The 13,021-nt window shown below is 33.1% G+C and overlaps 1 protein-coding gene across 2 annotated transcripts in view; it reads right to left on the reverse strand.

Moving 5' to 3' along the window:
- Window positions 1-13,021, reverse strand: part of LOC144440984 (ras-related protein Rab-43-like) — a 32,492-nt gene extending 19,471 nt beyond the window's left edge. Inside the window, exons 1-3 of one of the 2 annotated variants that reach the window (XM_078130482.1) lie at window positions 12,737-13,021; window positions 10,732-10,915; window positions 1,691-8,027 (exon numbers count right to left, since the gene is read on the reverse strand). In XM_078130482.1, coding sequence (XP_077986608.1) covers window positions 7,771-8,027; window positions 10,732-10,915; window positions 12,737-12,934 — 639 coding nt within the window. In that variant the 5' untranslated portion in view covers window positions 12,935-13,021 and the 3' untranslated portion in view covers window positions 1,691-7,770. Of the gene's footprint in view, window positions 1-1,690; window positions 8,028-10,731; window positions 10,916-12,736 lie in introns of those variants that run through there. The other variant, XM_078130491.1, reaches the window with a different exon arrangement.

Here is a 13,021-nt window from a genome sequence, read left to right on the forward strand (position 1 = left end):
TATATATATATATATATATATATATATATATATATATATATATATATATATATATATATATTCATGTGTTTATATACTTAATTCAAGGAAGCCATACCTCAGAGTTCCACGCTTTAGCAATCTTCAGATGGCTAAGATAGTTTGTCAAGGTCGATTTGTTCATGTAGGAAGTTGGTTAATTCATAGCATAACAAAATAGATCTTTACAAAATAATTTCACAGTCTGAAGATCGCAAACGCATGAAACTTGTGAGTTACGGCTCAGGCCTTCCTGTAACTTCTTGGATTAAGTCTATATGCTCTGCTACTGATATTGCATTGAGCACTGCCCTCTCCATTCAGTGAAACATCTTTATTAATATATATACATATTAATGTGTAAAGTGTTTCTGGCTATAAAGACATTTAGCTCAGACTTTGCCGAGCGGCATCAGTAGGTCCAATCCATAATACTAATAATCACTTATGTCCAGTCAAGTAACCCAAATGGTAATTGCAGGGCCACTCGGTAAAGTTTGAGTAAAATGTCTTAATCAGAAACACTTTACTCTTCATTAAACATGTTCTGCTTAGCGTACGTGTGTATATATATGTACAGCATATATATTTTACATATACTAAACATATATATATATATATATATATATATATATATATATATATATATATATATATATATATATATATATATATATATATATATATATATATATATATATATATATATATATATATATATATATATATATATAGTTTTGGTAGTACTGGAACTCTTTCTTGGGTGTAACTCGGAGTTTCACGCATATTGCGATCATCAGACACAGAGTGTCTGATGATCGCAATATGCGTGAAACTCCGAGTTACACCCAAGAAAGAGTTCCAGTACTACCAAAACTATTACGCTCTGCCACTGCGGTATAGAGCACTGTCTTATAGCAGATTGATACTCACCGAGTTATATATATATATATATATATATATATATATATATATATATATATATATATATATATATATATATATATATATATATATATATATATATATAGTTTTGGTAGTACTGGAACTCTTTCTTGGTTGTAACTCGCATTGTGCGATCATCAGACTCCGAGTTACACCCAAGAAAGAGTTCCAGTACTACCAAAACTATTACGCTCTGCCACTGCGGTATAGAGCACTGTCTTATAGCAGATTGATACTCACCGAGTTATATATATATATATATATATATATATATATATATATATATATATATATATATATATATATATATATATATATATATATATATATATATATATATATATATATATATATATATATATATATATATATATATATATATATATATATATATATATATAGTTTTGGTAGTACTGGAACTCTTTCTTGGTTGTAACTCGCATTGTGCGATCATCAGACTCCGAGTTACAACCAAGAAAGAGTTCCAGTACTACCAAAACTATTACGCTCTGCCACTGCGGTATAGAGCACTGTCTTAGCAGATTGATACTCACCGAGTTATATATATATATATACATACAGGATAATAGATATAAGAACACAAAGTTTGTAACTTGTTCTTGGCGATGGGGATCTTCAAGTCACACATGTATCTCCTACTACAGTCAAGCACCAATTCTTTGTTATCCCATCATAAACACAGAAAGTTAAATATTTTGTACTTAAATATCTTTATTACCTTGTTAAGTTTCTAAAAGAAGTTACATGGTCATATTTAGGACTAAAACCAAACAGTGAACTGAAATAAAAAGTATACATACATACATACAGTAAACAAATCTTGTCCAATCTATTTGCTGAATATTTGAAAGTATTTATATACTCAGAAATAAATAATCTCTCTGCTGACAAAATAAAATGTCACATCTTCAAGTAATCATATTTTCATGTGCAGTATACAGACTGTCTCAGATTGCCCAATAAACTCAGGAAACAAGATTTTTGTTAAGGTACAGAAAACCCCTATCTTTCCCTAAAATTGCAAATTCACAAAATGTTTCCCTAAGCCGCAGCATGCACCCTCATGTCATTTTACACCTTTTTGATAGTACTATCTAGTTAAGCGTAAAAAAAAATATTGTTTAGTTCCGATTACATTCAATTTTAAAATAGGTTGGGGTAGATTTTTTATTTTATTTTTATTATATTTTTTCATGCGTGAGTTTCTACTTCAGGTTTTCTATTGTTTTCCAAATGATCTATGTGTTGTTTATTTCTTCCTATCAGATGTACAGATTGGAAGAATAGTTTTATATAGTCTTTTTAAGTTGATGTCAGTTTCTGCTCAAACTATTTCTTGCAAGACTTCATGATTTTTGCGATTTTATTATTATTTTTCTCCAATATGTAAAAAAACGCTTAGGGTCGGCGTGAAAATCTAGGTGGGTCGGGTAACCGGAATCAAACAACTTTTTTTATTTGGCCTTAGTAAAGGTTTCTTGTGATACTAGTAAATAAAATGTTTTAAGATCTTCAAATGGCATTTTATTCACAGCTACTTTCTGTTTTTCAAATTTTTTTTAATGTTTACATGGAAAGAATTTCTATTTATTTTGATGATTTGAAAAATGCAAGCATTCAAGTTAGTATAAAATTGGAATTCATGAAATAATTACTGTGCTATTCCTACCCATAAAATATTTCTCAAGCCTCATGAGCATATGTGACAAGCTAAGACAGTCCCTTTGGCAGTACAAAACACATTAAAATGGCTGACTTTAATAAAAAATACACTGCCAAACTTAAGAGTGAAATAACATCATAAAAAGAAACATTAGAAGTACTTGTGCTATCTTTTCTCACATTACATCTCAAAGCAGTATGGGAAGATTGTGTTTAAAAATTATTCACAGAATCTACATTTGTAGAAAATAGTCCGACTCTCCTGTGCTTTTTGATGTTGGCTGTTGTCTTCAAGTATATTGCAAACATTTTGATAAAAACATCGTAAATGTGCATTTAAACTCAAAAGCTTAATGAATAGCAGTCTAGCATTGACAAAACATTCCATTTGCAAGTACACAGCAGCAAACAGTTCAAATTAACAAGATACTTGTGCTAATATATATTTTAAGAAAATGTTGATGTTTCTATGTGGTATACTTTGGACGTGTACTCCTTACACACTTTGCTCCTGCATTATTCACTTTGTGACTACTGACTCAAACATGAAAACAAATACTACATTGTTACTTGGACATTATTAATAATATTGTTATGATTAGTGCATCTGGGGTTAAAGTTATTCAAGACAGAATTCAAATCATGGAATGGGAATATGTGATTTGGGAGGGAGTTTGTGTCACTTAGGCAGATACTAAAAAGTTGGGATAAATGCATGTAATATATATGAAACAGGCAAGACCTAACCAATTTTGATTCATGGTTCAACATATTGCGACAATAATTTTAGTTTGTGTTTATCTTATATAACCAAAAGGCTCAAATACCAGGGTATTAAAGAATAATTTCAGTTTTACTTGATATTTATGAGTTGGTGAAGTTTTGCTTTCTTCTCAGGGTGGGTACCTTAATCTAGTTGGGGCAGAGGATATATATGCTAGTGAGTGTGGTAGGTAAACAAGATAAGTTATCCACTTTCTGGTGCTATTTTATGCTACCACACTAGTTCTATATATGACACTGGTAATCAAGCCTTTCGTTTAATAAGATAGATGCAAACTAAATCTATTATTCTGTTCTGTGACCCTGTGATCAACATAGTGTAAACATCGGAAGTCCCAAAACAGCACCGCAAGTTCATCGAACTACTAGTTTTCAGAGACACCTCCCTGCTGAGACTATAATTAAACCAATATCCATTCAATAGCTTATCACCATTGTATCTACACCTTGCAACAATAGTTTTAGTTGGTGTCTATCTTAGAAAACCAAAGGCTCAACTACCAGGGTAATAATATCAACACAATTCTTATCTTAAACAGTTTCCCTGCATCTAACTTCCTGACTTTGATTCATATGTAAAAAAGGTATAGTCACAATGACTATCGCAAATGCTTGTCTGGTTCAGCTAGTCAATTAATCTGCTTGAAATGGTAAAATAATCCTATAATGATCGCATCTCCTTAAAGTAATTTGCATTCTTTAACCAACTGGCTACATGCCTCTAACTACTTACAACTCATTTTACTTTTGGGCCAAAAATAAGAAAAAATCAGCAGGTTTTATCTACCAACTGATATTGTTTATTTCATGGCTACATTAAGCTATGTATGACGTCACCCCCATCCCCCCCATTCCCAAGTGGTATGAACTATTTTGAAAATAAACCATTAACAACAGAAATTTGTGAAGCAAAATATGAATATAGTGAGTAAAATTACATAAAAAATAATTTAATTTGAGAGTTATAAGTATAATCTATAGGAATAAATAATAAAATAATGAAGTACAAGTAGGTAGCCTGAGTGATTTGGTCAAATAACGTCATGATTACGAAAGTAAACAACAGCTTTACAGAAACATAAAGTGACAATCAAAATAATCATCTTTAGAAATACATTTCAAATGTCAGAGAAAACCACCAATTGTAAAATTGAACAATTTCAGATAAAATAAACGGTAAAGTAAAATAGAATGCAACTCACAATTCACAAATACCAAGCAATACACAACTGCGACTCACAAATTTCAAGTGAAGGTTTACATTTGCTCTTGTACTTTTATGCCAAACAGTATCTTTTTGGAATACATTTCTTGACCTCTGCAAAGCTCTGAATCTAAAATCTACCGTAAATATGAGCACCGATTTGTTACAATATATACACATCAGTAGTACTTGTAATGCAAGTCTAAATATAACCCTACACTTGCTGCTTCTTGGAAAACAGGAAATAAACTGGGGTCTGAGCATACTTGGACAGAAAAGGATTGTATGTTGCTACCCTATTAAATGTTAGTGGTTAGAAAATATGCTAGGTTGCCACTTTGATAATGGTAGTAGACATCAAGTATTTCTAATTTGTAATAGCTGTTAGCAATATCGCCTTTCTCAATTGGGATAAACAAGATAAATGTTAAAATTTTCCATTCCAATTGAGATAATTATCACAAATGGGAAGATTTTATTATTGGGATAAATTGCCTTTGAACTCTCTGGTGCACGTAACTATGACATGGCACATGTAGAAACAGGTATGTATGCATTCTACTCTCAACAGGGCCCACAAAATAGTCAGGGGTCAGACATAGGTTGTCCAGGGCGATTTACGGTACATGCATTTGAAGAGTATTTTATCTGAAATAATTGTCATAAGTCCTATCCGTTTATCCTGATCTGGATAAAACAATAGTACCTGTCAATAATTTAATTCAAAACTGTTTATCCCGACTGGGATAAATATGACAAGGAACCTTTTAAGTTTTGATCTCGATTGGGAAATGTGGGATATATGGGTATTGAAAATATTTCAGTAACACTTGGGTCAGTGTTGCTGTCATGGAATTGCTATTTTTAATGCTACAGTTATCAAGCCATAATTCCACATATATACATCATATGTTTGAATTGACATGACAATGACTTCTCTGGTCAGTTTATGTCACAACAAAAGTTGATGTCTTTATTTCTGTAGCACCAGACTTACATGATTTAATTCTGGTGCCACAGAGATGAAAAAAAAAGACATTTTAATCATCTTCTGATTTCCTAAATATAATGATCAGGGCTAACATGTGTTAAAACATCACATTAACAGGACTTGTACAGGTTAAGATTTCTGTAGATACAATTAATTAGTATAACTAGCATGTGGTAAATTTCAGTATAATATCAGTATAAACATATGCTATTTTGTGCAGTTTCCTGAATTATCAGTAACACAGCTTGCACATATTAAATTTCTTTGAATATCAGCTTGTACAATGCATTATCATATCATGTCTTTGAAATTAGTCCAGAAATAGTCACGGCATCAGGGTAGTATGTGCCACTACTCATCTTAGACTTAAAGAGAGTGATCATACCCCCTTTACTTGCCAATAACATTTCCCAAGGATGAATACAAGAAACCATTGGGAGAGTATAATATCTTAATACCTGTATGTGGAAGAAAATGTTACCCTTGTTAAGTTAAACAGCATGAAGAAATTCATGTTTGATACACAAAGACTGGAAAATGAAAAACAGTGTGTGAATGGCAAGTTGGTAAATATACAGAGTAAATGACTATAGCGACCCTGGAGTGATGTGCAAGGGTTTGGGGTATACTATCACAGAAATGACTGCTTTCAATCTTTTTTGTATCACATCACAATACGGTCAGACTCAAGAAGATATAACTTGTATAAGACAATAAGTGAACTTCAAACTCCAGTGTTACCATTATGCCATGCAGAAGTTGCAACATTTGTATACAGTATATGTTAAATAAAGTGATGAAAACCCAATAACCAAATAAGAAATGGAAGTATCTATATCCTACCAAGTCATTACGCCTGCTACACTACACTTGCTACTTTACAACTTCTAATGGCACATACTAGGGTGCCTGTTTTTAAAAAAATTGTCACCCTCGTCAAACCAGAAATCGGAAAGGTTACAGCAGAATACCAATCCAGCAGCACTTCTCTCTGAACACACATCTACACCACCCCAGAAAGACTTTACTTCTTGTAAATGACATCACCCTGCAACAACTTCATCATAAAATTTGTAAGACGATCCTCTATGAAATAATTATTGTTCAATTTTGAAATGCCTTGTAAAGAAGTCAATTCTTGGTACATATTGTAAATTGACAGATTTTTAAAATTTTTAAAGTTAATTATGAATGCTGAGTAATTTGGCTAGTAATGGGTGACAGGTTTGTTGCACTGAAGCACAATATATACATGTAGATGTGGTGTTATTAGAACACAAAAACAGTCTCTGCTACTGACACTTTAATGTCATTGCCACTTTTATCAGAAAGTGACTTCATTGCTAATGACACTACAACACTGTGCCAGAATTTTAAACTGACCTTGTTTGCCAACGGTTTACCAACTAAACTTTAACGGTTACAACATCAACTATCACATCAACGGTCATACCCTGTATAGTGTTTTGAAAGATGTAGGACATGAAAATGTTTCATAATACAATACGGACCAAATATTACTAAAGTATGGATCCTGTACTATACCCTACATCAGTATGTTAGAAGACTCAAGTGATGTATACATGTAATTCTTTTTTCTTATTTTGGTAATATCAAATTGAGATTTCTATAGTATTCACATTTACAGCATTTTGTCAGGTAATCTTAAACAGAGCATGACTGAATTCAGGAACTGCGAGTGATACAATACATATCTGCAAGTTATTCCTTTCTCACTTTAGATGGGGTATTGATGCATATCTTTTGAGTAACTTCCATAGAAAGGAATAAAACATTGAGTCTGTTCCTTCATTTTTAGGTATCGCATGGTCAGGTCAAGAAAACCAGAAACTTCTACTCTTGACCTTAACAGTTTCATAATAATCCTCATAGATACATGTACTTACATATATACACTGTGAAAAACTGTCACAACATCTGAAGAGTACTTGGTGTTGTTAGCCACTCTGTAACAATGTGACAGCAACGCAGGTACACTTCAGTCATTGTGACTAATGCATGAACATAACTTCAAACCTCATTCCTGACACACATGTAATGAATCAGTCCATCAAGTTAACAACTGCTGGACTGACTCACAATCTGGGAAACAAAGGCTTGAAAAGTACACAAATGAGTCTCTAACTTAACTACAACATCCCCAACTTCCGTCAACTCGTTTTGAATCTAGTGAAATTTTAGGTGACTCGTCTCCTGCTTCTAGTGAGTTGCCTCCTCCGTGCCTCTTCTTGAGTTCTTTTGCCATCTTGATAAATGCTTCTTCTACATTTGTGGAATCTTTGGCTGATGTTTCAAAACACTCCAACATGGCATGGTGTGTTGCTAATGCTCTGGCATCACTGAAATGTACTTCACGAAGTTCTGTTAAATCACTTTTATTACCTGGAAATAAAGAAAAAATTCATATATCAGATGATGTATGATAAAATAAGAATGAACAACTCACAACTCAATCTTTGATCTTCAAAACACATCCATATTATATACTACAGTAGATTACAGATACATGTATATACATGTACATTTGTATGTAGTCCATAGACTTGTCTTTGTACAATGTACGCTCTAAAAAAGCTCACTACACCAAGTTAGAACCATCACAACAAGTCTCTCGGCTAAGATATATATCACATGTTATTTTTTAATGGGCATGTACAATGTCTATTTTGTGGAATTAGAGTTTATTACTATGGTCATTCATTTAGTTTACTTAGCAACATGAAGCATTCACATGAACAATATGTTGACATAAACACACAACAGAAGAATGGTATTTACACTGATGCTCAAAGAGCGCTATTGATCGAAAATCATAGTCTATTTAAGTCAGGAAGTGCTGTTATGTGCAGTGTTACACTAAACTTTAAAGCTTTATATGATAATAATGCAGGCATATAAAACATAGTTTTGTATCTCTACTGCTATACCCCCAGGCAATCCTACTAACTATTAAAGTGACCACACGTCATATAGTGCCAAAGCTCTGTTGAGGGCTTGCTGTGCACAGATGTCTACTTTTGTTCAGCAACTTTCCACGCACAGATCCGATATATTACGGTCACATAAGACTATCCGTTGTACAATTATTTCTGTAATTAACACATTTGTTTTGGTGAATATATCATCATAGTCTTTTAGATAAGCCAATGAAGATATTTCAAGACATCCTTGATACTGCATATATAACAAAATCTATAACAAAACCTCCCTTTGAAATGTTGACGTATTTATAGGATCTCAGCATCTGACAGAAATACACTTATGAATGCATGATACATAGCCAATTATGTTGTTGGACATTGGATTCTTGGCTTAAAGTAGATGTGAGGGGTCATATGTCATTGCTTGCATATACATTTAGTTCATTCCATAGTTACACAGAACACTAATCTACTTATGAACACAGAAATCTAAAATATGTGACAAACAAGGTGCCAGGTTTATAATAGTTTCATTTTGTAGAGAAAACAACATGTAAAAGCTATACCATTACAGACTTGAGATTCAGAATGTGAAACATCCCTCTAAAAATCTGATTACAAAATCAAATATTAGTACAATTCTTCCATAAAATCATATCAAATAGTACAAAATACTAAATTTTCATTATGGGGGATTTATTTTCACTTTGTGCTCATAGTTACCATGCACACCTTCCCAAATTAGGAAAACTAGGCCTTGTCAAAGCAGCTAACTTTTCTTTTATGTGAATATTAATTTGTTGAATATATTGTACAAATGTACATGATGTCAAGGCAAACTATACTTATAAGATACTTGTATTACTTCTAAAGATAGATGGGAGTTCTCTTGATTGGACTCCTGGTAATTACTAACCAGACTGAACTTCTGTGCAAACATTGGTATGCATTAATGTTTTCATATATACATGTATGTATGACTATGATGTAAAAATGCTGCCGTCAGAGTGAAGTCTACGATGTAACTAAACATATTTAGCTTTTGGGTCTTGGTTAAAACTACAGTTCAGGATTCTCAAAAGGTGTGTAGAGAGAAGTGTGTTCTACCCAATGTTTTCTTGAGAACAATAGGAAACCATTTTCATAAATGATATTTGTTCGAAATGTAAATTTATCATTCCTGTATTGTTATTTTAAAGGGAGAACCCTGGAGTAGTGATACAAGAACCCTGGAGTAGTGATAAGTTACAGTACTATTGATCAAAACATGCCAAAATCTACATGTATTATCCCTGAAGCTTTTTGAGAAGTTGAAATATAAAAATATTCATGTACAATTTAGTATAATGTAATAGCAGTTAGGATTGATTTCCAAAAGAGATATGAAAGTGGGTATTTCTTTTGAGGTATCTTTTTTTGCAAGATTATATATTTCAATGTTTGCCATATGACAGGTGTTCTTAAATTGACACAATTAATGCACATGTGTGTTATGACAATTTTAAACATATGTCATGTGGCACACTATTAAAATACTGACAGCATTTCCTTCTAAAATAGAAATTCCACACATAGGTTATTTATAGGCAAGTGATCATGGCTATTCATCTGTGTTGCTCTGTTTTTGTACATGTATGACCAATGGTTCAAATAATTATGTTTCATTTCTACCGAAGTTTCTCAACATGTTGAGTAGTCAGGTCAAGTCATGCAAATATAAAATCTGACAGTAGAATCTTAACAGTTACCATCAGTATCAAGCAAACCATGATGTACATTGTACATGTTAACTGTGAGAAGTTGTATCTTAGACCACAGATACTGTTACTGTAGTGCTATGATACTATGCTCCTGGTATATGTGTGTGTCTGTGTGTGTGTGTGTGTGTGTGTGTGTGTGTGTGTGTATGTGTGCGTGTGTGTGTGTGTGGGGGGGGTTATTGGGTTAGTTTTGATGACAGACTAAAGACATACATTTACATCTTTCAAAACTATGATTTTGATTTGGTATTAAAACTAACTACAAGATGCTATCAGTAGGCTGCAGCAAACCTTTCATAGTATTCCTCTCACGGAAACAATAACAGGGTTGTGGGAAATTCAGATATATTTATATAAATTAGTCATTCTACAAGAAATGTACATACGATCGATAGTACTACTTACCTATAAGCATCTGTATGACATTTGAACCTGCATATTTCTTGACATCTTCAATCCACCTGGGTACATTATTAAAAGTTTCTTTCTTGGTAATATCATATGCTATAATAACACCATTTGCACTGCGGTAGTAACTCTGTGTTATTGTGCGGAATCTTTCTTGTCCTGCTGTGTCCCATACTTGTAACTGTACAAACAAGAAAAGAAACATATTTCACATGATGGATACAATATGGTAAAAGGAACACACTTTACATGTACATACAATGTATGATTTATACTTCAACAGTAAGATCAGAGTTACTTTGAATTCAATATCCATGGTGGATGGACTGCAAACTTCTTTACTTGCTCTGTCTCGTAACATTAATTGAATAATGTCATAGATTCATGATTGCAGGAGGTCAAGAACAGTACTACAGTAACACTTCATGTATATAAAGGCCTGTACTGCACAGAACCTGATGTACATGTACATGTATCTTGGTGTGACTGTTCGGTCTATCACAACCTTTCATGATTTGAAGTGTCATGTATACATGTATTGGCTAGATGACAAAGATTTGGCCCTAGATTAGACCATTGGTGGTATGAGATGCTCTTTGAGTTGATATAACATCCCTCATCAAGGACAAGCGTAGATTGATTTCAGACTGCAGTCACACACTTCATGTTTACATAGGGCATCCATCTCTCATGCCTATGAGTCATACAACAGGTAAGCCAAGAAATTACATAAACTATTTTTATATATATGCAAGGTGGACAAACACAACATTCCAATGAATCACAACCCACACCATAGAAACATACTGCTCATTTCATGAAGAAAAGATTTCAGTGATCCAAAATCAAATGCACTTTCATCTTGTCACCAAACCATTATTTAACAATGAGTCTCTATACTGAACTAACAAGGTCTATATCATATCTCCAAGTCCAACAACACACACAAGCCTCGGAGTCATTGGACTATTATACGAAATGTACTAACTGACCAATCACTGTTTTATTGAGACTTTGACAGTCACACACACTAAGCACAACAACTACAGAACAGTGTCCACTTGTACATTGTATTGTCAGTATACAAATCTGCTGATCTCCACCATTCTTCACACTTACCCCTAACTCCCAAGTTTGGAAACAAATGTATATATCTATTGTTTGGGCAGTACACTTTCAATATTTTAGAGTCTACGTATGCAAGAACCAGTATTGGTGCTTGTACGTCTATGATACAGATACATGTAGTCACTTTATTCTGCTAAATAGTCCATTTAAATTAGCACCCCTATTCCACACAAGGTAAATCTAATTGTGATCTGATAGCAGTTACATCACTTTTATTTGTAAATTCTGGCGTCTATTTGCATGGAGTGAAAATAGATGATTGTAGAGCTATCAACAACTACTAGTAGGACATTGCCTACAAATGTTTTCAATCATGAATGGTTAACAGAGCATAAACAAAACATTCTCTACAATAGTTTGGTATAACAATTTGACATGAGTTGTACCATTTAATTTAACTGTACATTTATCACTCCATGCAATGTATGTTTTCTGTTGAAATTAAGAATGAGAAATCTAACAAGTGAAATAATAATGGAACGTTCTTATATTCAGATTAATACTAGACAACTGTTTCATTTAATAGTTGTGTTCTTGTATCGACAATATTACCAGTCATGTTTCCATTGACTTGAGGAACAAATTCGTCAGAATTTCTTTGAAATTGATTCATTATTATCCATAAAACAGTAGAGCATTATACCTAAAAGTACAAGCAGGTAAATTCTTCATGTCAATGGAATGCACTTCCGTGATTACAAATACAAAGGTGTTCAACGAACATCATTTGACCGACCACTTCCGGGTTATTCCACCACACATATGCTATATAGTGTTTGTTTATGTTAATTCTCACAAAGTTCTTATTTTTTAGTTTCTACCATTCAAAGAGACAGACAGCAGACAGCTAAAATAACCAGAATAGTGGTCTTACCTTCACTCGCTTGTTGTCAATGTGTAACGTTTTCATCGTAAAATCGACACCGATTGTGCTGTGTTGTTTTTCGAGAAACGTTCCCGATTTGAAACGTTGTACGACACATGTTTTACCGACTCCTGCATCACCTATGAGCACTATTTTGAAAAGAAAGTCAAAAGAATCGTCCGTTTCAACTTGGTGGTACGCAGACATGCCTTGGGTTTCTAAATTTGGGTGAAATTCGTCAAATGTGAGGAAATACGAATGTAGACCTTCGGAGTTTGAATGATGTCATCCACG

This window comes from Glandiceps talaboti, chromosome 1 (assembly GCF_964340395.1).
Source record: "Glandiceps talaboti chromosome 1, keGlaTala1.1, whole genome shotgun sequence".
NCBI lineage: Eukaryota > Metazoa > Hemichordata > Enteropneusta > Spengelidae > Glandiceps > Glandiceps talaboti.